At 38.1% G+C, this 20,026-nt stretch overlaps 2 protein-coding genes across 7 annotated transcripts in view; one reads left to right on the top strand and one right to left on the bottom strand.

The window, feature by feature from the left end:
- The window catches only part of Dgk (diacyl glycerol kinase 1), an 86,899-nt gene that overhangs the window by 8,957 nt on the left and 57,916 nt on the right, over window positions 1–20,026 (top strand). The gene's annotated exons all lie outside the window — the stretch shown is intronic.
- Window positions 1–20,026, bottom strand: part of LOC108615666 (uncharacterized) — a 34,803-nt gene that overhangs the window by 12,360 nt on the left and 2,417 nt on the right. For 2 of the 5 annotated variants that reach the window (XM_018010325.2, XM_018010326.2), the window contains exon 2: window positions 5,011–5,519. In XM_018010325.2, coding sequence (XP_017865814.1) covers window positions 5,011–5,465 — 455 coding nt within the window. In that variant the 5' untranslated portion in view covers window positions 5,466–5,519. Of the gene's footprint in view, window positions 1–5,010; window positions 5,520–17,922; window positions 18,005–18,171; window positions 18,363–20,026 lie in introns of those variants that run through there. The other 3 variants (XM_089469428.1, XM_089469427.1, XM_089469426.1) reach the window with 3 other exon arrangements.

The raw sequence follows: 20,026 nt of genomic DNA, 5'->3' as shown, positions 1-20,026 counted from the left end.
AGCAACTTTGATTAAATTTTGTAGTTACTATAAGTCTTATACTCATGCTGAAGGTATTATAGTCTTCTCTTGTACTCCTACACTTCTACTCAACTTGTGTACTCATTTTCCTTTATAGTCTCATACAGATAGACAGTGCGGTATGGACTCTTAAAACACTCGATGAGACTCTTATATAGACGAAGCGAATTTGATTCACTTGCTCAACAATGTATTGAGGAACTGACGAAGGAGGTCGACTCCTTCCTGTCTTGTTACATAAATTTGCATACAAACGATTATACCCTCGCTGCTAGCATTTAATGGGTATTCAAATAAAAATAAAGCACAGCTGAAAGGGAAACTCTCGGCGCAATGAAAGTGGTTTAACCGGCCAAATGGCCAACCGACCCACTGTGCCACGAGTGGCATGAGTGCGACCATGTATGTATGTGTGCGTGTGTGTGTGTATGTGGGTTAGTAGTTTTCTTTTCGCTCTCGTTGTGGCACGCTCCTCTTTTATGGGATTTTTGTATGGGGCACAGAGGCCGCAGCTGTCGTCAAATCAATAAAAGCTTCCAACTTATTTGAATGCGTCTGGAATTCTCACTCGTTGACTAGACCATAAGACCTCAGAGAGCATAAATTGTTTGCATTTTAACGCATTTTTAAGTGCTGTCTGACAAACACACACACACATACAGAGGGAGGGAGAGAGAGAGAGAGAGACAAACAGTATTTGGCAAACAACATTTGAAACTCAACATCAAAATTCAATTCGGAATGAAAAGAAACTCGTTCTAAACAGGATTTCAGCTTGAATAACTGTTGCAATTGCTTTTTTTATTATTATTATTATTTTTTTGTTTTCAAGAGTTTGTTAAGAGTTTCTTTTAGAAGGAAAACAAATTTCGTTTTCTAAATTCTAGATCTAGTAAAGGCAACAAAACTGAGCTATGAATAGTTTGTATGATATGATCTTATGGCTGAGCCTTGACAGAGGAGTCAAATAACCAGCAGCCCGAATTTAACTATGAACTACAAAGATATGCTAGTGCTAGTCCATGATTCGAACGAAAGAGAAGGAGTCTATCTATATACTATATATACTATAAATTATATATAAAATATTCTTCATTACTTTCATGAATCACCTTTAGTCTAATCTGGCACCGTCTCTTCAGCCGTATCTTAGTTAATTGGCTGTCTGGCTAAGTGCACTAAGCACTAAAATTTAGGCCCATAATTCGAATTTGCATCCTCTCTCATTGGGTCTCATGAGGCGGCCATTTGCCCATAGGCCAAGCAGCAGCTGCTGTGTTATTTCGGAATCGATTTAGAGTCTTTTACTCTGGGCAGTGGGTCAACAGCAGCAGCAGCAGCAGCAGTTGAACAGGTAAGAGTGCTTTAATTGGGTATGCCAGACCAGCAGTTATCTACCTGCTAGCGATGAGCAATAATGTCGAGAAATAGTACTGCTCAAAGCTGCATGTGTGTTAAAGAATGAAGAGTTGATTACTTGTATACCCTCGTTCTCTTATACATACTAGCAACTCTTATACAGTCGAACAAAGTGGCGAGGTATGCTGGGCTGTTGGTCTTATACATTTATTTTCTTTAATTCCATATATATCCGCATTATCTAGGGTTATATGATCTCATAATCTTCATCTCATACTCTTTATTTACATACATACTGGGCAATGCTTTACTATTATACAGTTTGTCCTATTTTCATCCTAATATTTGTACTATGTATATAATCTTATACTCGTAGGGTTCTCACTATTACTCTTATTACTTACTCTTATACAAACAGACATCGATATACAGGCTGAGCCATGCAGCTTTCCACTCTTTTATATTTTATCAGAAATAAACTTATATTATTGCAGCCCCACGCCCCCGTAATCAATTCTAATAATGAATATGTGTATATTCTATGGATCTCAGCTGACAAAATAATGCCAATATACTTCGATCAGCCATATTCAATGGCCACAGCCTGAGCATACAAGTTGAAGCTGGAAAATTGCTGGGAAATTGCGTAATAACGGTCTTCGTGTCGCCGTTCTTATATGTATATATAGCAACTGGATCTTGGCGTATCGATTCGCAGCGGACTTGGACTTGGGCCGAGGCTTGGCTTTTTATTTTTATTTTTGGGAAACTCGAGCTTTGGTTATTGAGACTAGCTTGTTTATCGATGCGTTTAGAGTGGACTAGTGCAGGGGCAAGTTTTATTTTTTTGTAATTTATTTTTTGGTTTTCTTTTTTTTGGGCTTGATATGCAATGGACAAGGTTAACGTTCCATCGCATGAAAAATATTTTGCAATATTTGCGTATTTATTTGTGAGCCGTGTTAATTAAAATGTTCAGCCTCGTTTGCATGTCGGAACACGGGGCTGTTACCTGGGCTACTACAGATAGCTACCCATACGTTGGTCTATTCAGGTGTCTCTCTGTTTGCATAGGTATGTGTGTCTCTGTGTGTGTGCCTGCTAATTATTGTTGACTTGGCTGCCAAAACAAATTACACAGCTTTGTGGCTCAGTTCGCAGCAAACCGTCCTTCGATCTAACTAGTAACTATATATATATATATTTATATATTAACTACGTGTATTTAATAAATCAATCAAGCTAATAGCTGTTTATTTGAATATATTGTATATAAAGTTTGCCTAAATGAGGCATTGACCCTGGCACATAGCTAAAAGCTCGACAAATCTATTGCATACAAATCAAGTATTTGATATCGAGCCTCGATTAAATTGATGCAATCGACACTTTAATGGGAAGTACACATATCGTATATATACGATATAATGCATGATTATCTCATATAATGTAGAGGTGAAATTGCAACTTAATACGAATCTATGATCTAGTAGAAGTAATCGGAAACATTTATTACGTATACGATATATGGCGAATATCGTACATATGACCCAGGTCAGTTATGCAATACGATATAGCTAATACGATGGATCAGATTGGATTAACTTTCAAATCAATTCTATTGGATGTGATTGCCATACCTTTTGACTTGTAGATGTCTTAGGTATACGATATATCAATGTTATATCGTAAATGCGCATATATCGCATATATTTAGTGTGCAGTACAGCTGCTATAAACCCTCTCCGTTTGCTGCTTAGCATGCACCGCAGATAATGGGAAAGGGCAAAAACGTACTCTTATATAAATATATATATAGTGTCAAGTTTATATATGTGGCATTATTGGATTAACCTTGATTTCGAAAGGATTTGCTGAATGCGAAATCAAATGGGAGCCATGAGCCTCATGGCCTTTGAGCTCTAAAAAACTCGTAAAGTGGAATTTCAAACATATTTTGCTTACGCTTCTGATACTCGTTTGCTAACTTAAGAAGCGAGTATATTAGCAAGGAATTTGCGATGGATATTCTTACATAGAAGTGCCATTGACCATAACTAGAATTCACAGCTCAATGAAAAAAATTGATTCCTAATTAGATTTTTCAATTGGCATTGTCTTTGATCTTGACTCCTATAGTTAGACATCTGTAATCAAGATTTATATATGGAGAGAAGAAGAAACTATGTACAATAAATTGCACGACTTGATGGCAGAGATGTAAATAATAGACAGACGTATAGATGTATATAGATATATTTATGTATATCTGGGCAGATGCGAGGGTAGCCTGAAGAGTTTCTATACAATGCATTTCAATTTTGTTTTGTTTTCTGCTTGTGTCTGCCAACTCGAACTAACTGAAGTAACTCTTCAGTCTGCCCTCGCATATTTGTGTGCATATGCACGATCAGCTATATAGTTATATGTGCTTATACAAATATTTCAAACCAAAACTGGCTGTGACCTCCAGAGCTTCAGAGGCTGCTGCTGCTGCTGGCTACAGTGGAGGCTGCTTCATATGTGGCTTCTTTAATTTCAATTAATAAACGTAATTGTTGCAGCTGCAGTCAATGTTGTTGTTGTTGCTGTTGCTGCTGTTGACCGACGTGTTGTCAAGTGTTTGGCAAGTCAAGTGGCTTCTGCTGCTGCTGCTGCTGCTGCCGTAAAGAGGTGAAGGCTGACGACAGGCGCCAAAAACCGCATTGCAACAGACAACAGACAGCAGACAGCAGACAACTTGCAACGCGCAGCGTGCCGCGTGCAACGTGCAACTTGAACTTCGCATAGCAGCGCGGCGCATCGCATCGCATCTCATCGCGTCGCGTCGCCTTGCTATAAATTTACATAGCTGCAATTGCTAAGATATGGCAAACTCAACTTGACAGCAGCTGCAGCAAGTCATGCGCTATCTCATTCACACTCTTGATCTCTTTTTCTGTGTCAGCCTCCCTCTCTCTCTCTCTCTAGATATATATATATAGATCCTTTTATTTTCTCTCCTTTTTCTAACTTTCTCTTGCAACTGCTTTAAATACTTATTCACATTCATTAATTTCTTACCCACTGCTTAATGCATATTTAAGCCACAAAACTAGTTAAATATATGCAAAAATCAATTTCAAATCTAAGCACCACATACCTTTAGTATCTATAGATACCTATAGAGAGACGAACAGCCACACCAAGTCAATATACCCACTTGAAACACCCAGTAAGCAATTAGATGCCTAGAGCCCTGAGCCCTGAGCCCTCAGCAAGAGATTGCCATTAGATATCATGAAGACAAACATTGCACACCAACGAAACCAATATACCCACTTTAGACACCAGGTGAGTGCGTTGCCGACATTAAGAGGGTCGCACTACGCGGCGTATGCGCAATGGCCAAAGCCAGTCTGAGCTAAGTTTCTTTTATGAAGTGAGCTGATTCGATTTGGCTTAATTCCACGCTAATTGCCGCAACATAATATAATTGAAATGCTTTTTGGGGAATCTCTCAAGTGTGGCTGCTCATAATTAAATTTGCTGTTGCGCAGGGCACTCGACGAGTTTCTGGTTGCTGTGCGTTGCTGCTGCGCCCTGTTCAAGGGCGCGTGCGCGCGTGAAGGTCGCAGTTGCCACACTCACCTGTGATATGAATACTTCAGCATGGCGCGCGGCAGTAAAAAGTTTTCATTTGTTGCAGGCGCAGCGGTTGTCGATGCACCAGCAATGGTTGCTATCTCTTTGCCAGTTGTTGTCGTTGCAGCAGCAACAGTTGCTGCTGTCGTTGCTGCGTTCGTTTTGTCTGCCATCGATTTCTGGTTGAAGAATGCGCCCAATCTCTGCAAGTAGGCGTATTTGATGGGGGCGTGCCTGTTGCTATCTTCATCTTCCTCCTCCTCTTCCTCCTCCTCCTCCTCCTCCTCGTCGTTGTCCTCGTCGTAGGGCAGCACTTCGATTGCATCAAAGTCGTACGAATTGAAGTAAGCCTGTTCCCTAATCCGCTTCACCTGCGCCGCCTCCGTCACGTGATCCGAGGATATATCCGAGGCCGTCTTCTTGCTCGTTGCCATCGCTGGCGTACTTTTGCAAATGGGCATGGTCACCGCCCACGCAAACGCATTCAGCTAGAGTTGTAGCGCGAACAGCAAAAACTGCAAGGGAAGAATGAAAGAAAGAATGAAATTTACTTTAATCAGACTAGTTATGATTGATTGGGCATACATCTGATTGATCATTTGGGATTGATGGTTCTTAGAGACTAATTATGATTGACAATTTAAAACTTATCATTGATGTTTGTGTAGAGGCTATTTATGAGCTATGATTGGCCATGATTGAGTGATGGTTGATGCTTATAAAGGAATGATTGACTATAAATTGATTGATTGGGTTTTTACTTTTTATGATTATTTATTTATGATTGACTATAATAATTATGATTGATATTAGGCTATGATTGACTATATATGACTGATGATTGATGCTAATTTTAGCAATATATATTACAAAGGGATATTTGCTTGATAGATGACTGCTGTTTCGTGACTATTTATTAACTATTTACGATTGATGATTGGTACACATTGAAGGCTAGATTGCTTATTTTAGGAATTCCTATTATTTTACGCTAAAAGCACTGCTAATTGACAATTCCAATTGGAATGTAGATTACTGATTTTGTGTTAAGGCATGCACTCTTATCAGCTTATAGCAAATATTTCAGATGCTTGAATCGTTTCTCTTTAAGCTGAGCTGCCACATCGTCTTTTCAATTATGAGTTGCATTCAAATTTCGTGCTTCAAAGCCTCGCACATTCTGTTTGGCAGCGATGCATGCAAATTGGCCCAATAATCAAGAGATATCGTGGCTACATTTTGGGCCACACTCGAGCATTGTTGACCCCAGCCCGGCTGGGCACACAGCTCACTCGGCCCGCTCCTTCTAAACCGAAGCATTTGCAATGCTATTCAAATGTGCAGCCAAATCGAATATTTTGCCTGATAAGCAGTTGCAGTGGCAGTGGCAGCATGCTGCATGCTGCGTGCTGTTGCATTAATTAGCACTTGCCCTCAATAAAGGTTTGTCTACGCTCGCCCCGCCTGCCATCGCTCCTCCCCCCGTTTCGTATTGCATAATGCGCTGCCACGTTGAGATTTATGGCCAGGCTTGCAAATTGTTCGGTTAATAAGCGACTGCAGTGGATGCGACTGACCCACGGTGAGCTGGCATAATATTCCGGCATGAAAATTGAACATTTTTGAACATTTTCAAAATGGAAAATGCAAAATGCAAAATTGAAAATTGAAAATTCACTAGACACGAGTGCTGGCGATTTATGTAAAAGTCGCCCTGTCCATACCTGCGCCAGCCCCTGCCCCTGCCTCTGCTTCAGCATCTGCCTGGACTGATGGGCCGTTTGGCCTCTCATATGATAGACAGTTAGATTTGCACACATGCACATGCCATGTAGGTGTGTACGTGTATGTGAAGTGGGTGCTACGTAATGCAGACAGCCGCGCTGACAGCTTCATCATTTATCAGCAGCAGCGGCAGGTGAGTTAAGTGCCAGAGCAGGAGACAGAGGAGGAGGAGAAGGAGTTGGGGTCTCTGCAAAGGAGTCGTGTGGTAATCAGCGAGTTAACAAATTTGTTTGCCAGTCAAAGAGCAAAGTGGGAAAAGTCTCAACTACACGATTCTATTGCATGCTGAAGTGTTATGCGATAGTCTTCAATTACGAAGACAAAAAGGAGAAAATACGGAAGAGAGAAGATCAGGGTGGAGTAGATAAGGGCGAGGATGGAAAGCTGAAGAGAAGTGAAGAACAGGGAAACGTAGAAGAGAAAAGAAGAGGGGAAAGAGGGGAAGTTAGAAAGAAAAGTTGATAGAGAAAGGAAAAGTAGGAAAGGGAGAAGAGGAGAAAGAATGAATAGCGCAGAGGAGAGAGCCGAGAAGAGGAGAAGAGAGATGAAAAGATCAGTGAAGAAAAATAGAAAAGAGAGAGAGGAAGATAATGGGAGAAAATCAGAACAAGAGCAGATGATTAAAAGGTAAGGAGATGAAAGAAGAAGAAAGGAAGGGCAGAGGAGAGTAGAGAGTAAAAGTGGAGGAGCAAAGAGGAGTTAGAAAAAAAAAGAACTAAACATGAGAGTGGATAGTTCAGAAATGAGATGAAGCATACGAGAGAATACAGAAGACAAGAAAAGCAGACTCTGGAATTGATTTCCTAAATTAATGCTCGATTTAATTGATGCAATTGACATTTGAGATGCTTCATTAATTTGTGTGCATATCGTTTATATAAGTATGTCTAATCATACATCGGACATATAGCTTTGGCAATTGAAGAACTTTCTCAACTCAACTCGATTCTGTTGTTGCCCTTCATCGGTATACTTTGGCCTACAAATGGCGATTGCTTTGTGACTTTTTTGTGTCTAATGCCTCGCATCGATTGCGCTTTCTGTGTCAGCTGGAGCCAAACACACTTAATGACAGCAATAACTGCGAATGGAGAATTGCGAACTGCGAACTGCGAATTAATCATCACTTGCTTACCATATGACGGTGGCATCGCCGATGCACATTTGTGCCACGGCCAACACAGTCGAGAGTCGAGTTTTTGTGCTTTTGCTTTTTGTCTCTAGTTCTCTGTGGAGTGTTGACAACTCAAAGTTACAGCAAATGCTGAACAGCAAAAGAAATTTGATCTTGATAGCGCTAAGGTTCAAATACCCTCTACGGTTTGCTGAGGCGGGCTTCATCTAAATGAAGGGAATGTAACTCATATTAGCTGTGGATCGAGAAGGCACTATGGCAGAATTAGTATTCTTCAGTAGTAAGCAGATGTGAAGAGGATCGAGGCTATGGAGCTATAGATCTATTGAAATCGATATTATGGGATTTCAATATCAAATTTTGAAAAGAATTTGCATTTGGTCAGATCGTTTAGCTAAATTATCTTTTGCTGGTCTTTGAGTAAACGGAAAATATTATAGAGTAAACAGATGTCGAGCCATCAGGCTTATTAACTTCCTCTATCGTATATATGATATATATTGTCAATTGTAAAGTCTTTGACGGATTTTAGTTTATGACATCAGAGATCAATATTAATATCATATTTCAATAGCCTTCATCTTTCGACCTTTTCATCGATTGTCAAATTATGAATGCCCTTTGTTAGAGTATTCAAAGCGACTTCCGTCGTGACCGTAGACCAACGAATGGGAACAGCGAGTCTCTGCTTGAAAGACACATTCAGGCTTGGTCATCAAGTTCAAACTTGGAGTTGGACTTGGATTTGGCCAAGGGAGAGTCGCATCAATCTTCATTTGAAGGCGGTTTAATGATAGGCAGTGCGAGCAGTCCATATGTGAATACGTACATACATAAAAAGTCAGTTCCTTAACCTCGCCAAATAATAAAATCAATTCACGAGCCGAGCAAAAAAGAAGAAGAAATATATGCAAATATTGCATAAATTTGCAGAGAGCTCAAGCTGAAGCTCAAGCGATATCTATATATAGAGCGCTATGTAGAGAGTTGCTGTGGATGGTTGGCCAAATGCTTCGATGCCACAATTTATTTCCAATTCTATTTATTGTTTTATTTTCCACAATTAAGGCAGCAGACACTCAAAACGCACAGAACACTCTACATAGATAGTTAAACAAGACGTGATAATACCCTGCAAACCAATACTAAATAGGTGTAAATGGGGCATATTTCTGTCCATATCACTCTGTATAAGCTCAGCGATCTTAGGAAGTATAAAAGCGAGAGGCTTGACGTTTGATACGAATATGCTTGTATACTAGACACAGCTCAGATTAAAAATGGCTTTTCCGATAAGTTATTTCTTCTCATAACAATCGATAAATATCGATATCATGATTTTGCTCTTTGAGCATGATCAGAGCTCAGTTTTGGCTATCGACATTAATATGCATTTAGAGTACAGAGTATCTTCTAGCCATTCACCCCCACAGAATCACTCTTACTTCTTGTTATTTATAGATCAATTCATGAGGCTCTGTCAAATTGCCTGCGGCAAACTTTTTGATATGCCCAGTCGAACTGGCTGATGAGTCAATTGCTAGGCAAACACAGAGAGAGAGAGAGAGAGATACATCAGTCAAAACTAGAGTCTACCCTCCATAATAAGTAACAAGCGAATGGGTTGACTCTTTGTCTTGCTCTTCCTCTTCCTCCTCTTTTTCTGCTGCTTCGCCTTGACTTTTATTTGACATGCATTGAGATGATCGGGAAGCGCTGTATAAACTGTCTAAAACAAAAGACTTAGGCGGCGAACTTTGTCAACTTGTTAAACAAACAAAGCTCAATCTACATACGAATCAATGGCAAATAAAATAACATGAAACGAACCAACAACAACCACAACAATAGTTATATGTTTGCATCTTTATCTTTATCTGCTTTACACAGTGGCAACATTGCAAAATGATGTCGCAAACGCTAGCCACAACAAAAACTACAGCAACAGCAACAGCGGCAAAAACTAAGATCTAAGAGTGCAGCAAAGACAGCACAGTGGGACAAAATGAAACAAATGAGTAGAGAAAACAAAAACACTTTTTCAGACTGTGTAGAGTAGTTCAAGTTTGATTCTTGTTCCTGCTAAAATATGGACTGTGACATAGTCTAGTCTTAGATAATGTTTATATATACATATGTCTGTGCTTATACGGGATATATGTGTATGTCTTGCATTACCTTAATTCTTCTAAACACTGAATTGAATTGAGATTAGTTTGAGAAGTTACAATTAAACAATAATACAGTCTTCACATTAAGCTTATTCGTATATATGATATCATATGTATATACTACGCTATCCAGACTAAAGGAGATTGATTGATTTTTGAGCTTACTAATATTTATATAGAAGTCCACTTGGGAACAGTATAGGACTTGCCTACTGTGCTCTCATTTTCCCTACCATTAACCAGCTTCTACATTTCTTCTGCTTCAACTCGGGAACCACTATGCCATATAATTTTGCATTTGCCACATATGTGGCAAAGGCAAAGGCAAAGTAGGCTGCAATTCAGTTGCACAGACAATAAGCTATCCAGGCGGCATGTGGCACTTGTGGTTGCTGTTGTTGCAGCTGTGGCACAACAATTGTTGCAAGCATTTCAAACGTTGCAAGCCGCCCAAAGATGAGGCAAAAACATGGGGAGAGAGAGGAAAGAGGGAGCGAAAAACCGGGCTAAATGAAACCGCACAAAAAAAGCAACTGAAAACACATTTTTATTTTCATGAAAAGGTCAATGAAGAGTTTTCAAATTATGCAACGCATATTGGCTAAATGTGAAGATATATGTGTATAGATATAAATCCATAAGATATATTAAGATATTCCATATTGTCAATATATGCACAAATTCAAGAGTTGACTATTTGAAAAAATGTTCTTTTAGTAATTCAATAAGGGGTATATAATCTGGGGATATATCAAGTTCTATAGGTTTTCACAGGCAAAAGTAGTTGCGCTTACCTATGCAAGTGCGTATAGTAAGCTCTGTTACATAAGGCTTGACAAAACCAGTATACCCATTCGCAATGCTTTGCAGGTAATTTTAATTTATAATAAAGTTAGCTTAATGAAGAGCCAAATGCTTATGATTCGCCGCATTTGGCTATTGAAGTGGGCATCGCTGGCAGCTTTACAGCTCGTTGCACCCACGAGGCGGGTGAGAGGTGGGAGGTGGGTGGGGGGCAGTGCGCGCTGCAGCTTGTCATTGAGGTGTTTGCAACTGTTAAGCTTGATGGCCACACAAAACCTTTAATTAGTCGCAGCCAAAGAGACATTTTGCAATAGGGGCACAAAACAACGAAAAAAAAAAACAAAAACAAAAAAAAAAACAGTTGCGACAAAAGCGTCGGGCGTTTTGCAATTAATGCGCCTGAACCCAGCTAATGCCATATTATTATGAATAAGCACAAGTCTATGTCTGTGTGTGTGTGTGTTTGTGTCTGATGAAAAGTTAGAGTGGGTTAATGCTAATTGCAGGCACGGTGGACGCTTTTTATACGCCTAATTGCATCGTTTTTGCTGTGAGAAAAGCCGGTTTTCCTCTCTCGATTTTCTATGAATGAAAACGGAATACAAACATATAAAATCGGGCGGTTTTTCAATTCGAGTGGTTTTTCTTTTAGTGGAAAAACAAACGTTTTTCTTTTCAAAACAGAATCACAAACGATTGTGTGCCAGCTCTTCTCCGAGTGCAACCAGATTTTTTCTTAACTTGGCCCAAATTGTGGCTGGCTCACAATTGTGACGACAAAAACATGCCACAAGTGGCACTTACACAACTTATGTCCCACACACACACAAACACACAGGCCACACACACACACATTCATGAGAGCTCGACAAAATATCTAGCCAGCAACAAGCCCACATTTATGTCCTCGTGTACCTTAGTGGCACTTGGCCAGCTACAACCAGTGAGAACACGCTACGAATGGGGTATGACTGACTGCGTGATGCTCGAGCACGTTTCATAATGACTCGTAATGGGAAAGAATCTGCAAAGGAGCTATGCAGTTAAGAACTACATTCAGTAGTAAGCTATAAGAAATCTTCTTCTCTTTCTCTCTCTATGCCTAAGCACCTCTCTCTTTATTTGTTTCTTTCTATTTTCTCCTTCTCCTTATCTCTATTTATCTCTTCTCGCTTTCTAAACCTCTGTCTCTCTATGTCTCACGTTCCCTCTGTATCATAATTGTAGATAGAGTCTACCTTTCTCTTTCTCTACGACTCTCTCGCATTCTACCTTTATCTCTCTGAAGTTTTTCCGTCTCTCTCTCTCTATCTTTCTCTTTCCCTTTATCACATTCTCGTCCTTCCCTTCTCTCTTTCCTCTTTTTTCTTCTTCTTCTTTTATTCAATTGAGCGCCAATTATCATTCAACTAATATACCCTCATTCTCACACTTTCTGAGCGAGCATAACAACGCTCTAGGCCAACTGCAGGTCCTTCATTTTTTTCATAATCTGAACTCAAGCGTGCTACGAAATGTAGCTGCACTTGTTACACTCAACACATGTAACTGAGAGATGTAACAGCAGCTGTAGATGTTACTGTAGCTGTCTGTGTCTGTGTGAGTGTATGTGTAGCTGTAGCTGTAGCTGTAGCTAAGCTGCTCTGGCTTTGCCTGGTAAGCAAATAATTTTTATGAATGAAATTGAGTCTCCATTTTGATGTAGCCTAATGCCTCTTTTATATGTGGACCATGAAGAGGATATACATTTTTTGTAAAGGTTGCAATTTGGCTTTTGAGAGCAGCTTTGCCAGCTTTTACCTGAGAGGATAAACAGGTAAGTCTGTCAAAAAAAAAGGAGGAAAGGCGTGAAAGTCGTTCAGAGATGATGGAGAAAACTAAATCAAGTTGCGTTTTTAAATTGGAAATTTAAAGCGACTGAAGTGAATGCAAATGCAGATCTAATTAGCCACAAAGACTTATCAAATATATATGTATATATATATATATCTCTGTGTGTGTGTCATTCAATGTCTGGCCATTCTATTTGCTTGGGCTTCTGTCGTCTTGATGGCCAGCTGAAGCCGCAAGGTTAATTTAGATTGTTGGAAGCGCATCGTTCTTCAAATCAAGACAATCTCTCGTTTAAGGCCCACAAATTTTGACAGCTCTTTGTTATGCTCGTGCAGTGCGTGTAAGCTGGGTATATTGGTTTGCTTCGAGTTGTTATTGAAGCTGGAGGCTGGCAATTTAATATGTATGTAGGCGTAACCATACTCTCCCTACTCCTAGTCTTACGTGCTTTAGTTATGCTACATTCACTTGGCGGCATTATAAATGAGAGAACTATATTATGTTCCTATATAGTATAAGATACCCTTTGTACATATAAATATCTTCTATATCGAGATATCTCTTCCCGTACGTATGTCTTCTCTTCCATATATTCTACATCTACATATATTATCTCCATTTAAAATAAACTTTTGATATCTTCAGCTGGACGAGCATTAAGCAGTCGTTACATAATTAGTTTGGTAAGGCTGGTCAGTTGCCCAGTCGCCTATCAAGGGCAAGGTTTCGACTACTTTTGCTACTGCTTTGACTAGAGCTTTGCATAATTTTCTGGCTCCATCTACATAATTGTTCATGGTTCTACATAGCTTATGGCTCCATGCTGATAACTGCAACTACACACACACACATATATAGACGCATACAATTATACACCCCCCTTCTTGGGGCTATTTACATAATCTTTGACTTTGACTCCACTGCTGTTAGCTGCTGTCTGCCGTCCGCTGTCTGATGGCTGCGATTTATTGGTCGGGTCTTACTTGATTGGAACAGCCTCCAGTTGGCCCGGTTGGCCTGTTGGCCATATTTATAACCAGCACTTCATAAAAAATAAAGCTCGTTAAATTTTACAACTTATTTTAGTCGGTGGCTGCGTCTTTTATGGTCGAGCGTAAACCAATCAAATGATTATAGTAATAAGCTATATTTTAAGGGCCTGAAGCTAGTTATTTACAGATATATATAGAAATATTTTAGGAACGAATGAGAAAATCGTGAACTATCGTTGTAAATCAAGTTTTATTTGCATTTGATCAACTCACACTTTGCTAAATGTCAGAAGTTGTGTGAAACATCAAAAGTTATGATGTTAAGCAGAGATCTTTGCCCTTTCAGTTTGGAATGAGAATAGATTCTATGCCATGAAGATTCTGTTTAATGATTTCGGCTTTTCGATTGGGCAACTGAAAATTCTGTGCTAGGCAGTTCTATGGAATTTCGATTATGTTTTTTCAAGCATTCTTGAAGATTCTCTGTTTTTTTCAATTAGCCCAACGAATAGTTTTTCCTACAATCCAATTCAAGCCAATTGTAAACATTTGCGGCCCATCAATTGTCTAAATATCTATTTATAATCATAATCCCAAAGCGAAAAAAACATAAATGTATTAATAACAAAGTAAGAAGAGAATGCTCTTCAGCTGACATTGACTGACTAGCAGATATTACGTAACACTTATGAAAAAGCATGAGAATTGCATAGAAAGATGATAGAGAAACAAAGTTAAGAATATTGGAAGAGGGTAATCACTATAAAGAGGGATAAGCGAAGGATAAAGGCAGAAACTGAAAGAGAGTAAGTTCGATAATCATAAAAAATGATATGGAAAAGCCATGAAAGAGGGAGAGAGACTAAGAAAGATAGAATGTGAGAGATAGTTGGGCCTCTCAAGGCGCTAATTGTAAAATGTTGATTAATTTAAGACAAGAAAAAAGACCGCAGAGCACTTCAATTAGATGGTCTAATATGCCCTTAACTGCACCTTTAAAATAATAAAAAGAATACAAAATGTAAACTTGAAATTGTTGAGATGATGGAAGCGCCCTTTATGAAGAGGCACAGACCAAAGACCCAAAACCACAGACAAAGACGAAGAAGAAGAAGAACCCCTTGACATTGTAAATTCTATGAAAGAGCGTGTGTGAGACAGACAGAGAAATAACAAAGCACAGAGCAAAACAAAACAACCAAATACTTCTGATAAGTTTTTCTATATTTTTATTGTTTTTATTATTTTCTGTTTGTGTTGTTTTATTAGTTGAAATATATTTCTATGGATGCTGGAAGTGCTCCAAATGTCTCGAGTATATGCATATTTCTTTTTGTTCAAAGACCAAGGTCAATAACAGTAGTCAAAGTCAACGACGCCACACAAACACACACACATACACACACATATATAGAGACATCAACAAGACGTCGACATCGACATCTGCTCACATTTGACATTTGATTTTGGTTTCGTTTTCATCAGTTGCAGAGCCCAAAGACCTCAACAGTTAGTTTCAACAGAGAGAAATAGGGGAAAAGAGAGAATCAGAGAGTCAGTCGGTAGCAACAGGTGGAAATTTGATGAACTTGAAAAAATTGTGTAATGGAAAGAGGGCCAACCAAAGTTGGCCAAGAAACGAGTTGGCAATGCAAACGAAGCCGGCCGGAAATCCGCGTTAATTTTTATTTTTAATTTGTAATAAAAGCAAATAGATATTACATATACATCTATACAATATATATAATATATACATCTAGTTAACAATTTAGCTTCATATCTTTCGCAAGTTAATTATTAACGCTTTTCAGCTGCCAATTAGTGAAACGTTTGTTTCAGTTACATTTGTATTTCAAATTATTGATATCATATTCCACTAAAGGGGCGTCAGCCAGTCCACTTAGGGCCCATTTAAGAGATAGCTTTTACGTATTTTGTTAGCAGGCAAATATAATTACAAGGTATTGTCAGTTTGTCCAAAACGGGTATATTCGCACTGCAAAAATGGTATTATTGATGAAGTAGTGCTGAATGCTTTAAGTGAACTGTTTTGATCTATACCTAGCATTACAGGGTATCTACTTATTATAAATAGCCTGTCAAATGAGCTACGCATTGTTTTGTTTTATTTATTTTATTAACTATAGAAGTACCCTGTAAACTGGGCTTTTAAATACCCTGTTATATGTAGTATTATTCCAGGTAAAGTTTCTCAATTTGTTTGTATTTAAATTGAGTATTTGTGTTGAATATTCGAAAATTCCTCTACCTAGCTGTACAGGGTATACGATTAGTAGTCTCTTCCATTGTTCCCCTCCATTTACATGTAATAATCCACTTTGAGTGCTGCATTTCTTGTGTTTTGTCTTCGCTTTGTCTCTAAACTCTATTGATACTGCACACACACACACACATAGTTAAAGAGTTGTATATTTACATTATGATTGGTTGTGCCTTTTGGGCTGGTTGTCAACATGCTAATGTCTCGGTTTAGTTCGATAACTGGTTTAATGTGCCGACTGTGTTTGTTTTTTGCTTTATATGTTGGAAATTAGCTTGATTCGCCATGGGTATTATCATATTGTGGGTTTCTGGTTCAAGTCTAACTCTGAATGGGGCATTGTGCTCGACTCTGAACAATTAAACATCGTTTAAATCAATTGAAAGTTGATATATCGATGTCAAGATGAGTGTCCCCTTCTACTGGCAGCAGCTTGACAAATGGTAATTCAATTAATGGACATATATATATAGATGATATATGATGCATATATGTATATAGATAACTTTACTCTGTCTTTCGGGAGCTAATTAGTTTAGACACCGCGTCTACAATTTGATTGTTTAATGGTTAAACTATCTATCTGTCTATTAGTTTATTTATATATGTATATAGATCCAGTATATTTACCATATCTACCATATCTTCTATAATTAAGTAACATAAAATGCTATTAAATCCGCCATTTGTCATGCAGTTGCCATAAGCATCTATTTAAACTTTTTCATGAATACAAAGAGCAGAACTTAAATTGGAAAAACTAGTTTAAGCGTCGGTATTATAATTAGCTTGACATAATATAATTTATATGGCTTACAAACCATAATAAAACCAATCAAATATTTGAATGATAAAGTGCCACAGCTGATGCCTGCTCAAATCTATGGAGGGCGGGTATATAAGCTTGTGAAATTTACGATATCGAATTAAAGAGTTTAGAGTTGGGGCTAATCGGCCGTTACTATGTCCATATATCATGCATTCTGTTGTGGTAAATATCAATAACTTGTTGAATCTTAGAATCTAACTGAAGTAGGATAAGCTTCCATTTTTGGATTATGGAAACTTCAATGATTTTTTCAATATCTTAAAATTCGAAAGAGTATTGGGCAGTCGCGTAGGCCTACAAATTCTTGGCATCGTTTTGAGTTCATTTTTGTGTTCGCATCTTGCATTCAGTTAAGATATATGTCTTATATATAGTATACAAAATACCATTTAATACTTAGTTTTGGCATGAAACGTGTTTCTTTTTGTCTCTCTGCTTCTTCATTTATTCTTTCTGCTTATCAGTTTGTTGTCTTTGCTTTTTTTTTAGATGTTTGTTTCGTTTTTTTTGTTGAGTATTTAAATTTTTTGTTGTTTTGATTATTATTATTGTTTTTTTTTACGAATTCCGGTTCGACGACCCTTTCACTTATTTAAAGCGGTCTGCGAATTCCGATACAAAAGCTTCCAAATAATTGTGTTTAAGAACTGAAGTATTTGTAAGGCATATAAATGTGTGTATATATGTATATGTGAGATAAAGATATGCAAGAGATATATTTATACAATCTGATATCAGCTGAAGAGCCAGACGGCATTTTAAATTATTGGCTTCAGCTAAAGCCAATACAGTAAAGTCTGCCTTATTTAAACAATCTTATATAATATGTCGATATTCATAGAGACTATATATACCCCGTATGTATTTTAGCCACATCATAATATGACATAAAATCTTCAATTAGCAAGTTTAGATGCATAAAAGTGGGCAGATTTTTTGTTTAATTATTCCGAGAACTTCCCGGTTCTAGCATCAGCTGACTTCACTATCATCTACTCCTCTCTTGTCTTCGCCTTGCGAAACTGTAACCAGTTGGGAATTTAATGGCTGCAGCTCTTGTAAAATAAGATCAACTGGCTGATACTCACTTGCAGTGCCTTTTATTTCATCTATATTTTAGTTGCTAGCTGGTTTTTCGCGCCATCAGCTGTTCAAATTAAGCAGAGTTTACTGTTTAAAAATACAATATAAATTAAACATGCAACAAATACGCGCAATGCATTTTAAGTATTTTAACAGTGCAACAATTTTCGCGTTGGCATTGTTTCTCCTTCTGCTTCTCCTTCTTCGTTTTTGTTTGGCATTGTGTTACTCCCACCCAATCCCCCTCTGCTCACCCCTTTCCAATATTTCCATATTTAAGTCGCTGCATGCGAGCCTCGTTTATTAGCTAATTAATTGATTTTGTTCAATGGCCACAAGTGACGTCACAATTTCAACTTGAGTCCGCTGAATTTCTTCATAATGTGCTCAAGTTTTATGAATAGAAATAAATATTTCGATACTCTCGAACTCATTGTAGTGTAGTCAATCGGGGTATATTCATTTCTGTTAGAATGTGAGATGAAGGCATGGCCTAAATTTTATTATTGAACTAGGTCCATTGCTAAGCTAACTTCGATATAAGAGAGTATAAGAGTAGATCTGTCGGTATGCATAAGAACATGAATGCACAAGAATATGAGGGTATACGAATTTTAGGCTCAAGAGTCGAACAGATCGAACTCTGTCTTTAAGTCTCTATATCGAAGTCTGTATAGGACTATAAGAGTGTAAGCATCAATCGTTGAGTATATATAGATGCCTTCGAGTGTCTGGTAGACTCAGGCCCTTGGGTATGATCGTATGATAACGTACGAGTATAAGAGAGTATTGGGCGCGAGTACGGTTTGTCCATGTGAGAATTGAACAGTTTACACACATATAAAGTGCCTTTCCGATGAGATTCTTCTCGATTTGTAGCTCTAATATATAGAGTACCAGAGTGTCCGAGTCTTAGCATCACGTACTCGAGTATAAGATTTCGCATAAGGCATCGATTCGATCTAGCCTTGCTCGCCTGTGTGCAAGAGTCTATTCAGTCGTGTGGGGGTATCAGCTAGTCGAGCACACCCATAACTCTCCACAACTCTCTTAATTGTTTTCTATATATTTAATATATATTTATAAACAGCTGACGCCATCTGACGCATCTCTATGCCGAGGCTATATATAGACAGAGAGCTTAAATATATTTGCAATCGAATTATTGTGGGAGTCGTCCAAGTGTCAAATGTGATTATGTGATTATTATATTGCAAATGATCAAATCTGTGAATTAATTATGCGGCTGCAGTTCAATTGGAATGTGTTAAACCAATTTGCCAAATTGAAAGACTCGCAATATTGAAATATTGACGCACTGCAAACAGCAGCCAGACGCAACCACAGCAAACCGCCGCACAACCGCAATTTGCAACCACAGTTGCTAATTTTACAAGAGTTGAGGGCGTTAGAGACAACAGCAACAACAACAAAAACAACAACGAAAAATGTGACTGCGAGGGCTATTTCTGAAGTTGCTATAAATATTGACAGACTGTTTCTATATTTAGGCAAAGTCTATATATGTAGAGTATAGTCTATAAATAGTATTATTAGTAAATTTGTATAAGAGGCGAGGGCTGTTTGAAAAGTTACATAAACTAAACCAGTTAAATAACTCTTTCTATCTCAGCAATATCTATAATTTGAGTTGATAAAGATTCGAATTTGAATTTTGATAAGTAAATTCTTTATGCGAGGGCTGCTTTACATATTTATTATATGCACTATAAACTTGTCCAATTTCAGGCTTTGCATATGCCAAATGTATTTTTGATACATAGATGCGAGATCTACTTGATATATTAGCTCAGTGAATTAGGTGCAACTTGACGTTGCCTTTTGAGTCGACGCCTACAACAAGAGCGCAACATGTGTGAAGCATATGACAAATGGAATTTTAAGGAAAAAATCGATAAGTTAATTTTAGGTTTTTGTGTTCGATTTGATTTAAGACAAAGGCTCACAGTGCCTATCATTCACATATATATATAAATATATTTTTAAATGGACTCAACGAGAGTTGACACACTTCTCGTTTCATTCATTCCCATAGATATATTGTTGCGAGGGCTATTCCATATGTTATTGTTGCGTGCCAGCTCACTT

The sequence above is a fragment of the Drosophila arizonae genome, chromosome 5 (assembly GCF_054131065.1).
Source record: "Drosophila arizonae isolate 15081-1271.41 chromosome 5, UAZ_ARI_1.0, whole genome shotgun sequence".
NCBI classification, from domain to species: Eukaryota; Metazoa; Arthropoda; class Insecta; order Diptera; family Drosophilidae; genus Drosophila; species Drosophila arizonae.
This window is presented reverse-complemented; position numbering and strand designations above follow the sequence as displayed.